The sequence below is a fragment of the Malaclemys terrapin genome, chromosome 9 (genome assembly GCF_027887155.1).
Source record: "Malaclemys terrapin pileata isolate rMalTer1 chromosome 9, rMalTer1.hap1, whole genome shotgun sequence".
Classification (NCBI taxonomy): domain Eukaryota; kingdom Metazoa; phylum Chordata; order Testudines; family Emydidae; genus Malaclemys; species Malaclemys terrapin.
Window position 1 is genome coordinate 2682875 of NC_071513.1, and position 19547 is coordinate 2702421.

The window sequence follows — 19547 nt, forward strand, 5'->3', positions numbered from 1 at the left end:
CTTTCCTTTTTAAAGATTACGCTCTTCAGGACAAAAATCATGTCTCCAAGTGTGTTAGTACAGCACCTACTACAACAGGGTTCTGATCTTGACTGGGGGCTTTGGGAAAAGACAGTTACCTTCTTCCGTAACTGCTGTTCTTCAAGATGCGTTGCTCATGTCCGTTCAACTTAGGTGTGTGCGCTCGCCACATGCACTGGTGCTGGAAATTTTTTCCCTCAGCAGTATACATAGGGGACCAGCTCCGGTGCCCCCTGGAGTGGTGTGCACATGCCGCGGTATATAGGGTGCCGCCGGCTCCCCCCTCCCCCTCCCCTTCCTTCGTGCCAGAAACTCTTAACAGTGGGGAAGGAGGGCGGGTCATGGGATTGACATGAGCAACACATCTTGAAGAACACCAGTTACGGAAAAAGATAACTGGTCTTTTCTTCTCAAGTGCTTGCTCATATCCATTCAACTTAGGTGACTCCCAAGCAGTACCCCTCGGAAGGTAGGAGTTCATGGACATGTAGATTGCAATACAGCTCTGCCGAACCCAGCATTGTCCCTGGCCTGCTGAGTGATGGTGTAGTGGGCCGTGAACATGTGACCATAGATATCCTGGATTGGGAAGTGTGCCAGGAAGGAACGTAAGAACATAACATAACAAGAACATAAGGAAGGCCACCAAAGACGCCTGCGCTCTGGTCGAGTGGGCTCTGACGATCAGCAGTGGAGGGACTCCCGCCAACTCATAGCAGGTGCGAGCAAGAAGTGATCCAGTAAGAAGTCCTCTGCGTGGACTCTGGGAAGCCCTTACAGAATCACAGAATTATAGAATATCAGGGTTGGAAGGGACCTCAGGAGGTCATCTAGTCCAACCCCCTGTTCAAAGCAGGACCAATTCCCAACTAAATCATCCCAGCCAGGGCTTTGTGAAGCCTGACCTTAGAAACCTCTAAGGAAGGAGATTCTACCACCTCCCTAGGTAACCCATTCCAGTGCTTCACCACCCTCCTAGTGAAAAAGTTTTTCCTAATATCCAACCTAAACCTCCCCCACTGCAACTTGAGACCATTACTCCTTGTTCTGTCATCAGGTACCACTGACAACAGTCTAGATCTATCTTCTTTGGAACCCCCTTTCAGGTAGTTGAAAGCAGCTATCAAATCCCCCCTCATTCTTCTCTTCTGCAGACTAAACAATCCCAGTTCCCCCAGCCTCTCAAGTCATGTGCTCCAGCCCCCTAATCATTTTTGTTGCCCTCCGTTGGACTCTTTCCAATTTTTCCCCATCCTTCTTGTAGTGTGGGGCCCAAAACTGGACACAGTACTCCAGATGAGGCCTCACCAATGTTGAATAAAGGGGGATGATCATGTCCCTCGATCTGCTGGCAATGCCCGTACTTATACAGCCCAAAATGCCATTAGCCTTCTTGGCAACAAGGGCACACTGTTGACTCATATCCAGCTTCTCGTCCACTGTAACCCCTAGGTCCTTTTCTGCAGAACTGCTGCCTAGCCATTCGGTCCCTAGTCTGTAACAGTGAATGGGATTCTTCCGTCCTAAGTGCAGGACTCTGCACTTGTCCTTGTTGAACCTCATCAAGTTTCTTTTGGCCCAATCCTCTAATTTGTCTAGGTCCCTCTGTATCCTATCCCTACACTCCAGCGTATCTACCACTCCTCCCAGTTTAGTGTCATCTGCAAACTTGCTGAGAGTGCCGTCCACGCCATCCTCCAGATCATTAATGAGCCCTTCATCCTATCAGCTGTAGAGATGAAAAGCTGAGTCGACTTACGGAAAGGTTTTGTCCACTCTAGGTAGAAAGCCAGAGGCCGTCTTATGTCCAAAGCGTGAAGGCGCCTCTCTTCACCAGTCTCATGGGGTTTAGGGCAGAAGACTGGAAGGAAGATGTCCTGGCTCATGTGGAAAGCGGACACCACCTGGGGAAGGAAGGCTGGGTGAGGCCGGAGTTGAACCTTGTCCTTATAGAAGGCCGTGCATGGCAGTTCTGAGGTCAGGGCTCGCAGCTCAGAGACATGCCTCGCCAACGTCACCGCTACCAGGAAAGCTACTTTCCACAATAGATGAGACAGGGAGCACGAGGCCAAAGGCTCAAAGGGCGGGCCCGTGAGCCTGGGTCGAGCCAAGCTGAGATCCCACTGAGGGACCGGGGATCGAATTTGTGGAAAAAGTCTCTCAAGACCTCTGAGGAACCTGACCATCATGTTGTGGGAGAACACCGTCTGCCCCTGAATTGCAGGATGAAAGGCGGAAATGGCCGCCAGATGCACCCTGATAGAGGAGTGTGCCAGGCCCTGGGCTCCTCAAATGAAGCAGGCAGACTGCGAAGATCGACTGCACTGAAGAATGTGAAGGGGAGATGTCCCGTTCGGCCACCCAGTGGGAGAACCTTGTTCACTTGCCAGGTAAGTCTGTCTAGTCGAAGGCTTTCTACTCATGAGGACCTTCTGGACTCCGCCTGAACAGGCCCATTCCTCAGGGTTCAGCCATGCAACATCCACACCGTGAGGTGGAGGGACGTGAGGTTGGGGTGCAACGTGATCCTGTGACAGCAGGTCTGGTCGGTTCGGCAGGGGCCACGGAGGGAATCGCTGCCAGGTGTTGGAAGGTGGTGAAGTCAGTATGGCAGAATGGCTCAGAGAACACGGAGTAGGCTGTCTACAGTCCTCTGACGCTGCCATTTAATCTGCCTCCATACTGGTTTATCATATGTGTTAATGAAGTGACAGCCTGTCTCAGCTGCCATGTGGCACGTGTCATCATCGATCCATGATGGAGCTTCATGGAAGTTTTGTCCAGTTAGACAAATTCCAAATAGCCAGCATACTTGGGGAAAAAGACAAATGCATTTCCTTAAGAGTAACTGGGTTTCCTGTTGTAGTACTCTCATGCAAAACAAGGTAACGGTGTACTGACTGCACATCCTTAAGTGGAATACAGTACAACAACTGGTCTTAATTTGGAATTGATTAAAAAAATGAGGGTGAGAGAAGTGTCTGGAGTAACTCTCAAACTACTTGAGTGAGATGTTAAAAGCCCTAGGAGGTAACAGAGAATGGTAAAGAATGACACAAAAACTGATGATGGGAAACTGTCAAAATTCAGAATTTATCTCCCATCAAGGAAAGCACCTTTTCTGCTCTTTATATAAAGAAGATTCCTAGCTCAAATTTGGCTTGATCTGTCTGGGGAAGGAGTCAGATTATTTCTATGAGAGATCAGGTAGATGAAATGAACATGTTTTATTTTGACTGGTGGTAGGAAGTTAATAGCTCTTCCCTCTTCTTAGTGCCGACATTATGATCCTCGTTCACCACACTACTTTATATTTTCATCTTTGTGTAATTCCGCTCTAAACAGCCTCAGCTGGCAGTGGGGTTTAATGCACAAACGCTTACTGCATTGACCTTCAGCTTCCTGATGCCATCAGCCGGAGTCTCAGCTGGGGAATATAAAGTTACGTGACTCTGTCATTGGCATTAGGATGTTCTTCTCGCTGATGGAGGGGAAGATAGTCCCAGAGGCAGGCGTACGGAGATGGAATTTCAGTTTTCCTGCCTCATTGGTAAATGCTGTTATTCTAAAACACGCTACAACAAGCCACAGCTCTTGGAGGAATTCAGAGATGTTGGCATTTGCTCTCTCAGCACTATGTTACTGCAAGCCAAAAAGAGACCTTCTGAGTTAAACAAGATACATTTAACAGCCGTAGAAAAATCATAAAATTGCCCCAACCTGCACAACTGCTGACAGAATCTATACACTGATAAAGGCTACATTAAAAACTGCCCCACCTCTTCACTGTGGCAAGGAAAAAAATAGGAAGAAACCACCATGGCTTTAAAAATACTGTCCAGAAAGCAAAAAGGAGGCAATGCTCAAAAATGAATGATAAACCAAGCCTTGACACTTAGCACAGTGTCTGTCTGTTACACTAACCACAACGGGTCTGTAACAGCCACTTGCAGAAACTCACTTGAAAAAAGGAGAGTCACAAAACTATGGAAAGCAAATCACTTTCAGCAGTACCCGATATATATTCTTAAATGTGGCTCTCAGTAGTTTTAATCACAAAGGGAGCACATGGCTTTGATTGATGATAACTTGTTAAACTTCTTGAACAAATAAAATTACAGGAACATATAACTGGGAAAAATAGGTGTTGCTTGTGCCTGCAAGCACTTGTCAGACACTTCTGAATATATTTTTGTCAAGGAATTTAATAGTATTGCATATTGACCTAGAAGTCATCTGCTTTGGATCTCAGAGCTACAGACTCTATGCCAGCACTGAGAGATTTCCTAAAATGTTTTTATTTACAATGATCAGATTTAATTTACGAATACCCTTCACTCAAGACAAACACTAGAAGGAGAAACAAACTCCCCTGACCCTTTCTATAGGGTCAATTCTGCAAATCAAGATGTTGATTTTATTTTATTTGGGTGCTACCAAGGTGCCCCTTTGATTTTCCATCAAAGTTAAGCTAAGCTAAGCTCTCCCTGTCCCTGGTACAGACTTTTCAGGAACAGGAGGCTTCACTCAAGTGCACTCTCTTCCAACTCCTCACGTCTTTTTCTTGATCCTTGCTGGGATAATGTTAGTAATGGTTTAAATGGTTTAGTGATCACTTTCCCTAAATGCCTAATGAATCTCTATGGCACAATGGAAGACCTTATCAGCAGATAACAAGTATGTTACATCAGGGATGATGCACCAGAAGTGGGATTGGCTTTAAATGCTTTTACAAGGATGGCTGTGTTCAGCAGGTTGGAGCAATGCTTTAGTAAATGAAACATTACGGCAGCTCTACATCTGGTAAGGCGGCACACATCTGGATTAGAGTGCAAAAGCTTGTTTTCCTCTGATGTTTTGACTCAAGATTGATTAACCAAGATGGCAGGATGACCAAACACCAACCCTTCCTCTTCCAAGTTTCCACGCAGGCATAGCAGTAAGTGGGAAGCAAGTCTATTCCAGGAAGCAGCAACCAGATGAGAAGTGCTGCTTTCTGAAGAGATTTAGAACACTTGATCCCTTCCCTACAAGATGATTTGGGAGCAGGGGGACAACCTCCTCTGACATGCCACAGCTAATTGGAAAGGTGCTGCCTTCTACAACAGATGCCAAACCTGAGCAAAGTACTGTATCAGAAATACAAATCTTAGGTATTTATATAGTGCCCATGGCCAGTAACTAGTTGCTAAGCTGAGGAAGAAAAAAATGCATCTTAGGCATTGAAATTAAAATGGCAGAATACAAGATAAATATTTCACTTTAAAACCACAATTAAATGAAATGCAGTATTTGGATAAGCATTGGAAACAAGGGGATGTGTAACCTCATTCACTAGAAATTTACTGGAGCCCTGAGGAAACAGCCCCTGCCAGTACACACAGCCCATCCAGCAAGAACTGTGAAGGATCAGACGGCAGTGACAGTTACATGAGCTTCCTGCAGCTGCACTGAATGCCACTGGAGATGCAGCTGTAAATATAGGCCAAGAAATAGTGTGTGGGGGGGGTGGGGAGTCATCTTTCTGTCTCACACTGGTTTGATAATATTTCAAAGGCAGCTGTACATTTGAGAGGCAAACTTCCACAGGTGCATGTAATGCAAACCCCCCCCCCAAAACTTGATTTCCACTTGGCCTCCTGTTTCCAGTGCTGTGTCATACCACATGGAGTACAACACAAAGATTGTTCCCCCCGCCCCCTTGAGAGTTACAGATATTGAGAGAAGTACTGGGCTCGTGATTCTTGTGTCATTTGTGTACTAGAGGGATAATTAAAAATAAAATCATTTAGAGGGATTAGTATTATATAACATATTGAAAATGTACGTTGACTAGACTTGCATTGCAGTTACTCAGTTATTTGATTTATTTATTAACCAGACTACAACCAGTACAAACACCAGAATTACGAACTGACCAGTGAACCACACACCTCATTTGGAACCAGAAGTACACAATAAGGCGGCACCAGTGCGCATGTGTGCACACACACACACGCGCGATACAGTACTGCGTTAAATGGACAGTACTAAAAAAAGGGAAAGCAACATTTTTATTCTGCATAGTAAAGTTTCAAAGCTGTATTAAGTCAATGTTCAGTTGTAAACTTTTGAAAGAACCACCGTAACCATTTTTCAGGGTTATGAACGACCTCCATTCCCAAGGGGCTCGTAACTCTGAGGTTCTCCGGTAAAGTAGGAAGTAGTAAGGATGCAAGGTGGGACTTGGGAGACCTGGGTTCAATCCTTTGCTCTGCCACAGACTTCCTCAGTGACCTTGGTCAAGTCACCTGGTCTGAATTTCCTATCTGTCAAATGGGGATACTACTACTTCCCTGTCCCCACGCTGTGGGGAAAAATACATTACTACAGAAGTAGAGTCCTATTATAGTCCTGTTGCATCTGATGAAGTGGGTATTCACCCATGAAAGCTTATGCTCCAATACATCTGTTAGTCTTAAAGGCGCCACAGGACACTCTGTTGCTTTTTACAGATCCAGACTAACACGGCTACCCCTCTGATACACAGTAGTCCTATTAGTAGATATATATAGGCAGATAAGATCATGTATGTAAGCCTCGTTATGTAGCAAACTTTTGCACTGGGATTTTGAAAATAACTCAACTCTATCAGTTTTAAGATGTGAATTGATGTAATGAACAGCATAGCATTAAACTTAGCAAACATTACTTCAAACCTGGTATCAAACCTGCTCGGTTATGGCATGCCCACAGGATATTTTAAATAACCTCATCCTAAAGAGGCATCTTCCCCACTCTACACTCTTTGGCCAAGATTTTTCAGAAGTAACGAGTGATTTTGGTGGCCCATCTGAGACAGCTCAAAGGGGGAGTGATGTTTACAAAGCGCAAGGGAACACCTCCCTCTGAGAAGTCAGGCACCTTTAAGGTGTCTCAAGTTGGGCATCCAAAATCACTAGCTGCTTGTGAATATCTTGGCCATGATGGTCATCATCATCTGTTAACTGAAGAGGAATGCTTCTGGAGTGTCTTAAGCGTTCCTTTTATCAACCATACACATTCAGCGAGGACTCTTTTCCATTCCAAAGAGGATCTTGGCTCCACCGTTTAAATTCAGTGCTTCCAAGTGCTTAGCTAATTAAACCCTCACTAGAATACATTGCAGAAACCTGTCTTTGGAGTTTGTAAACACATGAACGCTCTGGCAACTTCTGGATCAGAAAGGACCAGTTGTAGCTTCCAGTCCAACCACAGATGGAAAAAAGGCATTATCCAATTCATGGCTGAAATCTGAAAAACAAAAGGCAGCAACAGGTTCAATGTGTCCCCCACGGTCATGAACCATAACAGCCAAGATCAGCCCTACTTGCCCTAATAAACGGGCAAACTCCATTCCAGACCTGCACTGCAGGTTGACAGCAAGTCTCCCAGCTCGGGTACACAGACATGTCCTAGCTCTGTTTGCGCTAGCATGCTAAAACAGCAGTGTTGACCTTGCAGCCTGGGCTAGGATCCAAAGTATAAGCCCACCAGGGTCCATACTTGGGTGGCTAGCCCGTGTCACCACCCAGTGTCGCAAAAGTTCACACAGTTATTTTTAGCACGCTAGCTCAAGAAGAGCTAGCGTGTGTCTGTCTACCAGGGCTGGGAGGCATGCCCCCAGATGAAGTACAGACAAACCTCTACAGCAGCACCGTTCCCAGGCTATATGAACGTGCATCCCCTGAAAACATGCAAACAGCCTAGTTATCTAAACACTTCAGAAGGGCACTTTTGCCACCGGTTGCCTTAATTCCCTCCTAATATCTAACCGGCAGCATCTTTACAAACAGAAGAAACTAGGCAAAACATTTTGTTGAAGATGGAAACGTGAGGCTACTGTGGTATTCTCCATGGTACTCCAGAAATAGTGAGTGTAGTGGAAGACAAATGGGATTACACTGAGAATGGGGGCTGAAAAATAAGGTACTAAGTTCACTTAACCCTGCTGATGGATGAAATAAACCAAAAATATCACCCCGCTAACTAACCACCTGCTTTGTGTCCAAAAATATCACCCCGCTAACTAACCACCTGCTTTGTGTCCAAAAATATCACCCCGCTAACTAACCACCTGCTTTGTGTCCAAAAATATCACCCCGCTAACTAACCACCTGCTTTGTGTCCAAAAATATCACCCCGCTAACTAACCACCTGCTTTGTGTCCTTCTCTGGAGGACTTGAGGCAGTTTACAACCATTAGACCTCACCAGACTCCTGTGAGGAGGTGGACATGAGCCCTAACTTGCAGCAGGGGTAAAGATGTACCGGGAGAGTAAATGCCAAAAGTCACATGAGTCGGCAGTGGCAGCCAAGCAGAAAAGGTCTGATTCCCAGACCAGGCTCACTTTTCCATCGCTATACTGGTTCTGCAGTACTGACATGAGTAAGAAGAAACAAAGCTTATTTCTGTCACCAAGCATAACTGATATAACTGTCCAGTCCACAGATTTTCTCCTTAAACATAAAAACGTTGTATTTTTACATAGACGTTTTCTGACAACAGCTACGCTTTAAGAACTATCATTCTCTTGCGGCTAAGTGGGAACTACACAGTGCTTAAGTAGAAAGAAACCAACAGCTGTAAAGTGCTTTGAAAATGGAAAGCACTGGAAAGCAGTGGGCCTGATTCGTGCATAGATTCTACACCTCTACAAGGCGGGGAGCAGACTACATTCACCTTGTATAGGCGTGATTTACTATGCAAGGTGCAAGCCAGTGGAGTATGACTCAGTATTTTTCCCCGCAGTAAGATAAGCAAATATCTGCTTTTCAAGAAACACTGTCAGTAATGTTGAGTCAAGACTACTGGTCTCACACAGCTGACTTCCGAGTGTCTGAAAGTTGTGCTATGATCAGACTCATTAACTTTCCAAAGTTTATTCCTAGGAAAACAGTGAGTTGTTACTTATCAGTAATGGTGCATTTTGCCCTTCAGTCCTTCCTAAATTAGGCAAGTCATTACATTTTTACAAATTTTGGTGCACCTTCTAGAAACAGAAAACATAGAAGTATTAAGAGAATTATAAACATATGTGAGCTCTGTCTTAACTCAGAAACAAGGCAGACAGTACCTTGGACACGGGTTAACCTCTCCCGGCAAAGGACATTTCTCACATGAACCAGTGGTTAGGCTAGAACAAAAAGAGTAGACATCAGTGGAATAGGGGATGACTATTTAGAATAAGATGGGAAGGAGAGGCTACAATAAGACAACTAGTAAGCATACATCTTCAAAAAAAAAAACCCGTCAAACTGTAAACACAGTACAGCAACACCACAATTTATTCAAAGCAACAAATGAAATCCGGAATGGCTTTGGGACAACGTATGGCACATTGCAGCAGTCAAGCCTGGAAGTCAAACGTGTGGCTTCTGAGAGGATAGCGACAGTCTCCTGACCAGCTGTAAATGGACAAAAGCAACAGCTGCTGTTTGGGAACCAAGACAGAAGTCCAGATCGACCCTGAGATTACAAACTGCCTTAATGGTTGGAAGACAGACACCTCTGGCCTTTGAATGTTGGAGGTTACCATGGCTCTTCCAGCTGTCCCCTTAACATCCCTTGCATCCAAATCAGGGTAAGTATCAACTTTGCATTCAATTCCCGTCCTGCGACAATTAGAAGATGTTACTGTTAACAACTGATGTAAAGGAGTTGGGCATCATCGGTGTACTGTGAGCATTTTATGCCAGGATAGCTCACAATTGCTCCACGAAAGCAACCTTCCTAAAAGTGGAGGGTTAATATCCTTCTCCTGGAAGTAGCTTTCCATAATTCCTTCTAGGGTTGGTCCACACTACCCCCCCCCCCCGAACTAAGATACGCAACTTCAGCTACATTATTCACATAGCTGAAGTCGAACTATCTTAGTTCGAACTTACCGCAGGTCCAGACGGGGCAGGCAGGCTCCCCCGTCGACTCCGCGTACTCCTCTCGCCGAGCAGGAGTACCGGCATCAACGGCGAGCACTTCCGGGATCGATGCCAGAAGATCGATTGCTTACCGCCGGACCCGGAGGCAAGTATAAACGGACCCCTAGATTCACAGATTGAGGGTCTCTTGGGTTATCATGAAAAGAGATGCAGTCAGTGTCAAGTTATTCAACAGCACACCACGAAAGAAAAACAATTTGCCATCTCCATTGAGTCTTTGAGATTTACTCTTAAATCCTGGTGAATTGATCTGAAATAATTTCATTGTGTGGTGGAATTCTTTAGCCATAAAAATAACAGGAAAAAAATTCAAAAGGAGAAGCATTTTATTTAAGGACAAATCTAATCCATTATCCCATATACATCCAGCATTGGTGCAGAAATTCAACACAAGCACGTTGCATTTAAGGATTATAGCTAACATTTTGTCATTAAAAAGAATGCCTAAAACTGAAAGAGTTGCCATGTTCCAGTTACCTGGCTGCTCTCAGACAGGGAAGCTGATAGACTTCCTCTTCTAACCTTCAGGAAGATATCTCCAAAGGGTCTTTCCACCATCAGCATCTTCAGAGTGCAGACCATCAGGGGCTAAGATCCACTTTCAAGAAGTGGACCCTAAGGATTCAGAAACCAAAAACATACTTGAATCATCCAAAATGAGTTGCTGTTTCTCTTTCTAGGAGGAAGATTTCTTTTCTCGTTGAAAAATAAAGTAAATATGATACAGGCCTCTGGGTTTTATGTTCACAATAGTTCTCTAGAGTTGGCATTTAATCTAAAAATAGGTAAAGTATGTTAAATATCTGCATTAGTGACAGCAATATTTTCTTATCTTCTGTCTCCTATGAGTGGAACAAAATATTTTACCTATGTAAAATTTGATCTTCAATAGGTCAAATATTTCCCAAGAGCATTCAATCTTTCATTTCCATACAGGATCACCTGTAGCAACTCAACATAACTAGCTCAGAGTTAGAAAATGTTTTTAGGAAGATCCACTTTGCTTTTAAGCAAAATAATGTTAAAATATGAAACCTGTGATAAAAGTACATTTGAATAATGAGTGAAGGACACATGACCAATTAAATTCCATCAGAGAAAAACAAACACCAGATGTTAGAAGATTTAGGGTTCAAACCCAATACTGTTATAGTGGAAAAACGTGGAAAAGAACACTTATGCTGAGAGCATGCTACTGAGATTGATATTGTAACTGGCAATAGATACCATAATAAAATAAGTTAAATAATGTAAACAACCATCTCCAGATGTCTGCAAAAGCCACCGTGATTGCTAGCAATTAGTACAAATTCTTGTGCTTTTTATAATGGAAAGCCAAAAACAATAATGAGGATTTGGGGTTTAGATAATCAAAACTGACTAACATTTGCAATTATTTGCCCTGCATTTTAATTTAATTTGATTTAAAACCAGAACTTTAAAAAAAAACGTATTCAGAAGCAAATTATTATGTTGGAACCAATAAGTCTAGTACATTTGTACTGCTGAACATTTAAATATTAGCTCACTCTATGCACAATTGTTCAGATATTATTTCCACATTTTCAGTCCTTAAAATTACAATAGACAAGTATGGCCAAAATAGTTCCTTGAAAGTAGGTCAAAGTACCCATTCGAGACCACTTGTGCATTGGTTTCCTAGCAAATTAATCTACCCACACAGATATACGCAATGTGTATCCCTGGCAACAGTGAGCAGAAGAAGAAGATCCAAGTAACATTAATGAGGTATCTTAGGCTGAATAATTGCAGTTAAAAGTTTTATTGAACAAAAGAAGGTAAAACATGGTAGTCTGAGTTCACTGAGCAAACAGCAGCTCTCCTGCTGAAGCTGCACTTTGTGCTAAATAACCTTATTAACTGAGACTATACAAAGGACATGTAATATGTAAGTTATCTCAACAGCAAAGGAGAAAAATTAGATTAAATTTGATCTGAAGGAACAATTTGGTCAAATGTAGTGGCTTGAATTAACATTTCTAGCCCTTATCCACATAACTCAATACAGGCATACAACAGGTCATACAACTGTACTGAATTCCAATTTATTAATAGTTTAGGCTCCCTTACAAGCAGAAGCGGATTACTGGGTGTGTGGGGGAGGGGGAAGAGACCAAAAGTTAAAAAGCCCAAACATTTTAAGTCTTCTGTTTGAAGTGTCACTTAATTGAGTCAGGGAAAAAACCCTCAATATACGTTATTAAAAAACCCCGGGCCTATACAGGGTCCACCTGTTGCATAATATTAATATTTTTTAAATTATTATTTGATTTCTCCTGTCTGCCTAAGAAACTCCATATGCTCTTAAAGCACCCACCCCGCTGGGCAGTAAAGAGATATGTCAAAAATACTCTGTGAAAAGAGGGAGGTAGCTCAGGCCTGCTGGCAACCTTTTGTCAGAGTTCACATGGGTGCAGGCTGCCTCCCTTTAAAATCTGCAATCAAAGATGAAAGGAAGAAAGACTTTCAAATATGAAGTTTAGTGAACATAATTACACGTTCACTGCAACCCCTTCCAATTTGACTTACTGGGCTTCCTAATGTAAGTTGCAAGGTACCTCACACCCAATACACAACATTAAAAACGTACCTAATTCATATATTTTATAGACAATATCTTGTTTCTCACTTGTTAAAGATTTGGCTCTGTTGAGTACATTTTTCCATAATCTTTGTTAACCACTCAATAAACATTCTAGGCCAAACAAACAGCACAAGTAATGTCAAAGTCTTTTTTTCTCCCTCAGTAACTGTACCAATTGCTGTAGGCTAAGCCTAACAGATACTACTGAAGAAAAATGAGACACTCCATGATGCAGTGCAAAGGTATTACCACAACACCGTAAGTCAAAGGATTTTTTTTTAAGGTGCCGAAAGAGGTGACTCTCTAGAAGGTGACCCTGTGTTGTCTTCTGGTGGGAAAACTGTCAGAGTGCAGGCTCGAATGCCACCAAGTGATTCTGGGAGGTCAAAGACCTTGTGCCACTCATCCTTTTCCGGGTCGTATTTCTGGACTATTTCCACCATACAACGATTATTCCAAGAGTACCCTCCAACAACGTAGATTTTATTTTCAAAGACAGCAACCCCAACATCACTTTGCCCACGTAACATAGCAGCAATTGGAGTCCACTGGTCTAGGGTGGGTGAATAATATTCACAGCTTAGAACATCATCATAATCACTTGTTCCTCTAAAGTGATTTCCGCCAATAACATAAAGCTTGTCTCCAACAGTACACATGCAGTGCAGACCTCTGACTGTTGTCATTGGAGCCTTCTGAGTCCATTTGTCTGTGTCGGGGTCAAAGCACATAAGTTCTTTTTGGAAAGTATCATGGGTAATTCCGCCTATAGAAAGATGGAAAGAAATCAAAGTAATATTGACCCTGGAGTAAACACAAGTCATAGCAAAAATGTAACAGTATTTCAACTAATTCTAGAAGATCTCCAACGAGTGTGGCTCTCAACCTTTCCACACGACTGTACCTCTTTCAGGAGGCTGACTGGTCTTGCGTACCCCAAGTTTCACCTCCCTTAAAAAACTATGTGCTTACAAAATCAGACAAAAATACAAAAGTGTCACAGCACAGTTACTGAAAAATTGCTGCCTCATTTTTACCATATATTTATAAAATAAATCAATTGGAATATAAATATTGTACATACATTTCAGTGTCGAGTATATAGAGCAGTATAAACAAGTCATTGTCTGTATGAAATTTTAGTTTGTACTGACTTTTCTAGTGCTTTTTACGTAACCTGTTGTAAAACTAGGCAAATATGACTTAATGTACCCCCTGGAAGACCTCTGCGTACCCCCAGGGGTACACGTACTCCTGGTTGAGAACCACAGCCCAAGGATATAGATATGGGAGACCAGAAACATTGGTGTGGAGCACACACATCTCCACACCATGGCACCTGCATTAGTAGGGACGCTCCACGAGTGTGGCCGCACCCGGGAATTCTGGGGGAATGGCTCAATCAACAAGATAATATAGCCCCGGGTTGTATTCTCTTTTCTGAGTAAGCACCATGTAGCCATAGATGGTGCTGGGGAAAACGTGCATCTCCCTTGGCTCCATCTATATCCTGTCCATTCCTCATTACAAATCACCCAGTTTCTACCTTTTTGCCAACACAGAATTTGGACTATGTGAAGAGGATTCTGCTGGGTCTTGAAGAGGGGAGAGTACTGTTCCTCAGAGGCAGCTGAGCCCTCCCTCTGAACTGAACTGTGAGATATACATGTGCTAAGGTCCCTCTCTAGTTGTGGATCTGAGAGAGGCAACTTGGCTCTCTGACTAATTCTCCATTGCTTATATGAATCTTTTAAAAGAGAGAAAATAGTTGTATTCCTTTCCCATTTTACACTTTCTGATTTGGCAAACTTTCCCCCACTTTCATTTATTTCAAGCTCTTGAAATTAAAGAACCAGCAACAGTTCTGAGAAAAGTGAGCACACTGTCCCTGCTCGTGGTCCCAATCTGACAGACAATTTACAAGTGTAAATTAGCATCCCTTTTACCTGCTCTCTAGTGACAGACACCTGTCCAAGTGTAAGCTCCATCCGAAGAGCACCTCTGTCAAGAGCATATCAGAGGTACTGTGACATCAGCTGCGGAACCAGCAGTGGTGGCTTTGAGTGAAATGAACAGAGCTGCCTGGGGAAGGATTTTTGTTCCATTTGACCCATTTCCAAGCAGTACTTACTCACTTTCAAGTCATATCACTGCTGCCACCTCAGCTGATGTTGAACAGCAACTTTGACATACCCTCAAACAGCGCAAATTTCAGGGGCAACTTACCTGCTTCTCAGATCGCTTCCTACAAACAGAAGTGTAAATGGGACATTTACATAAGTTTGTAAACTTTAATAGTAGGCCAGTGACCCTGAGTGCATAATGCACTCATTTCAACTGCACTATCGCTAAAAAAAAGGAAGTGTCCTTCTCTGAGGTCAGTGGAAATTCTGAGCCAAGTGTTATTTAGAACAAGCATGAGGCAAAAATGTGGGCATGGAGCCTACTAAATGCCACTACCCATGAAAAGCATGTGAAATCAGAGTAGGTCAGGTGGGACCATTTATTGACTTGGCATGGAATTCCCTTCAAAGGAGAACAATTATCTGGGAGACCGGAGAACTTGCTTTCTCAGGAATAACTACGGCTCCTGATTTGAACAGCATGCATTACATTATCACCTTTCAGAGGCACAGCAACAGAGAAGTAGTGAAAGAAGTAAAGACACCACTCACATACACCTCTACCCCGATATAATGCTGTCCTCGGGAGCCAAAAAACTTACCGTGTTATAGGTGAAACTGCGTTATATTGAACTTGCTTTGATCCGCCGGAGTGCGCAGCCCCGCCCCCCCCCCCGGGAGCGCTGCTTTACCACGTTATATCCGAATTCATGTTGTATTGGGTTGCATTATATCGGGGTAGAGGTGTACTGTGATTAATCTTAAAATCCTTCCAACTTCGTCTTTCATAAGTTGACACTTATCTCAGTATTTGTAGCATTAGCTAACCTTTCCAATCCTTAGTGAGGTAACTATTTATCTAAGGGCAAAATGACGAATTCTATATGACAACTATATGAGTGTTTGTGTTCATAAAAATGCAGCATTGAAGGTTAAGATGTTCTAGTGAGCATTGCAAATTAGAGATGTTTAAAATAAGTATCTAACAACTGCGGTATTTTTATCTAAAATGGTTCTTTTAGAGATTTTAATAAGTATATGTTATTTGACTAACTTTGTATGAAGCTATGAATCACTGTTTGAAACATGCAGATGTTTTATATCTGAGAACACTTCTTTTAATCTTTCTTCACCCACTGGAGTAGGAACAAGTATGGAGCCAATATGCCTCATGTGTGGTGGATTTTGTTCATAAACTTATAAGAAAGGTTTACCTGAAATATACATTAATCCCCCATACACCGTTCCAGCATGACCATAGTGGGGCTCATTCATTTTTGCAACATAGCTCCATTCATTCATTCTTGGATTGTAACATTCCACTGTGGCTGTTAAAAACAAAACAAAAACAAGAGTGCTTGAATTTAGCATGGTAATTTGATTTTGAGTGCAGTAGTAGTGAAATTAATACATTCATAAATAGACAATATACCAATGAAAAATGTGTTCTTCATATAAGAAAGTTTCAGAGATACGTTCAGGTACTCCGTGTAGTTAAAGATATCCTCGAATAGCCTATACGTTTTCTGTCCCACAGGTGCAGAAGAAAAAGAACTCTTGCCCAATTGTTTCCCCTGGTTTGCATTCAATACAGTTGCTGCTTAGCCTGCCACAGCTTTAATTTATCTTGCTCTGTACACACTGTGGTGTGCTTGAAAAAAGTGAAAATAAAATTAGGTATAACTGATTTTCTAATCCTCCTTCTCATACAACCCTTCCAGCATCGGGTGCAAACTGATATGAAGCAAACTTTAAATATGTCTAAGAGGATGAAAGCATTAGGGAATCAGAAGGACCTGTGTTAGTCACATTTCTTTAAAAGTGTCCCACCCAGGCACATATGGATATAGACCCAGTTTGTGTTCTACCTACTGCATTAGCATCCCATTATGCCACTCACTCAAAGCTTGCCTGAAAGGACACCTGACACATGAATTCTTGATTTGGGAATGTGGTACCACCTTTTGTAGTGGCTGCTATTTACAACTTATACAGCACCACAGAAGTGCATGGCACTTACAAAAAAGACTACAGGTCTAACCCAAATTGCTTCCAGGATCCAAGCATGCAAAGAAAACTATGTAGGGCCTTACTGACTTAAAGGCAGCTGTGTGTGGGAACAGGGCTCCGTTTATGCAATTTTTTTTAAAAATAAACCTATTTAAAATTAAAATTATGATGACCTGTGTTAAGGCCTAAACTTAATAAAATATAGTAAGATAATTTAAATAAAAATAATATTCAAGAAGTACATGTTTGTTGCTGAAGTTTTAAAGAAACTTCAAACCACTGAACTGGTGGAAGTCACTGGCTAAACACTTGGAACCAGAGTCTGTTGAAGTGACAAACCAGCTTTTGATATTTTCTCTGCAACTGCAGAAGCTATTTCATAGAATATCTGGGTTGGAAGGGACCTCAGGAGGTATCTAGTCCAACCACCTGCTCAAAGCAGGACCAACACCAACTAAATCATCCCAGCCAGGGCTTTGTCAAGTCTGACCTTAAAAACCTCTAAGGAAGGAGATTCCACCACCTCCCTAGGTAACCCATTCCAGTGCTTCACCACCCTCCCAGTGAAAAAGTTTTTCCTAATATCCAACCTAAACCTCCCCCACTGCAACTTGAGACCATTACTCCTTGTTCTGTCATCAGGTACCACTGACAACAGTCTAGATCCATCCTCTTTGGAACCCCCTTTCAGGTAGTTGAAAGCAGCTATCAAATCCCCCCTCATTTTTCTCTTCTGCAGAATAAACAATCCCAGTTCCCTCAGCCTCTCCTCATAAGTCATGTGCTCCAGCCCCCTAATCATTTTTGTTGCCCTCCGTTGGATTCTTTCCAATTTTTCCAAATCCTTCTTGTAGAGTGGGGCCCAAAACTGGACACAGTATTCCAGATGAGGCCCCACCAATATTGAATAGAGGGGAATGATCACGTCCCTCCATCTGCTGGCAATGCCCCTACTTATACAGCCCAAAATGCCGTTAGCCTTCTTGGCAACAAGGGCACACTGTAGACTCATATCCAGCTTCTCATCCACTGTAACCCCTAGGTCCTTTTCTGCAGAACTGCTGCCTAGCCATTCGGTCCCTAGTCTGTAGCAGTGCATGGGATTCTTCCGTCCTAAGTGCAGGACTCTGCACTTGTCCTTGTTGAACCTCATCAGGTTTCTTTTGGCCCAATCCTCTAATTTGTCTAGGTCCCTCTGTATCCTATCCCTACCCTCCAGTGTATCTACCACTCCTCCCAGTTTAGTGTAATCTGCAAACTTGCTGAGAGTGCCGTCCACACCATCCTCCAGATCATTAATGAAGATACTGAACAAAACCGGCCCCTACTTGAAACCGGCTGCCAACTAAATATGGAGCTGTTGATCACTACCCACTGAGCCCGACGATCTAGCCAGCTTTCTATCCACCTTATAGTCCATTTCTCCAGCCCATACTTCTTTAACTTGCTGGCAAGAATACTGTGGGAGATTGTATCAAAAGCTTTGACTCGTATTTCACTCATCTCAGTTTATTCAACTAGTTCAGTTAAATTATTCATTCGTTCAGAGTTGGGAAACCAAATGAAAAAGCATGAAAGTTTGTTTTCCTGTTACTATGAATAAAAATAAGGTGAGAGAGGATGAGATCTACTAGTTCCAAAATCTTTAATGACATGGTGACCAGAAACAATCACGTCAATTCACTAATTATTGATAATACTTTCCTTGTTTAATAAATCAGTTTTAAAGGCAAAACGTTTTCATATACTCGCTTTTCTCCTCATGTATCCAGGATATTTAAGATAGTTTTATTAATAAGCCACTTTATTATTTTTGTGCATTTTAATTGAATTTCAATTTCCATCTAAATGCAGTTTGACAGAAATCACAAGTAAATACTTAATCATCTAGGAAATAAGAATGCATAATTAACTATTTTCTAACAAAGTAAAAATTAAGAATCTGAATAAGTATATGTCAAATTATACAACTGCTGTAGTATATCCTCCTGGTTAGCAAAAAGTAGTACCAAATTAAAAACAATGAGAATCAACCTTTCTTTAGGCAAATAAAAAGTACAAATGAAAAACAAGCAACAGAGGGTCCTGTGGCACCTTTGAGACTAACAGAAGTATAGGGAGCATAAGCTTTCGTGGGTCAGAACCTCACTTCTTCAGATGCAAGAAGTGAGGTTCTGCATCTGAAGAAGTGAGGTTCTGACCCACGAAAGCTTATGCTCCCTATACTTCTGTTAGTCTCAAAGGTGCCACAGGACCCTCTGTTGCTTTTTACAGATTCAGACTAACACGGCTACCCCTCTGATAAATGAAAAACAAGATTAAAATTGATTATTGTTATCAAGATTTCCTGCTGCTGAATTAAATCACTGATATAAATCAATCTGCCTTGTTGAGGACTAAGGGAATATTCAAACTGTAAGACGTCAAGGGCAAAAATACTAGCACTTGGTTGCTTGTGAAAGTAATGCAGGCATCTGAGAACAGTACAATAATTTAAAAAGAAACCATAGTTTAAGTTTCCTTGGTGGAGAGTTTAGAGGAGGTACTTGGAAACAGGATGGGGTCAGAAAGGGAGTTCCAGATTTAGGAGCCTTACGAAAGGCACAGACATGGTCCCGGGAAAAGGATATGAATGAGGTATTCAGAATAACAACAAGGAGTCTGGTGGCACCTTAAAAACTAACAGATTTATTTGGGCATTTATTTTGTTAGTCTTTAAGGTGCCACCAGACTCCTTGTTGTTTTTGTAGATACAGACTAACACGGCTACCCCCTGATACTTGGTATTCAGAATAGCAGCTTGAGAAGAGATGTAACCAGAGACTTAAGAG

The 19547-nt window shown here is 42.4% G+C and overlaps 1 protein-coding gene across 9 annotated transcripts in view; it reads right to left on the reverse strand.

Annotated features, from left to right (window-relative positions):
* Positions 1 to 10286: 10286 nt before the first annotated feature.
* KLHL13 (kelch like family member 13) overlaps positions 10287 to 19547 on the reverse strand; it is a 136519-nt gene continuing 127258 nt past the window's right edge. For all 9 annotated transcript variants that reach the window (XM_054039802.1, XM_054039799.1, XM_054039798.1 and 6 more), the window contains 2 exons: positions 15921 to 16034; positions 10287 to 13349 (listed from right to left, as the gene is read on the reverse strand). In XM_054039802.1, coding sequence (XP_053895777.1) covers positions 12862 to 13349; positions 15921 to 16034 — 602 coding nt within the window. In that variant the 3' untranslated portion in view covers positions 10287 to 12861. The remainder of the gene's footprint in view (positions 13350 to 15920; positions 16035 to 19547) is intronic.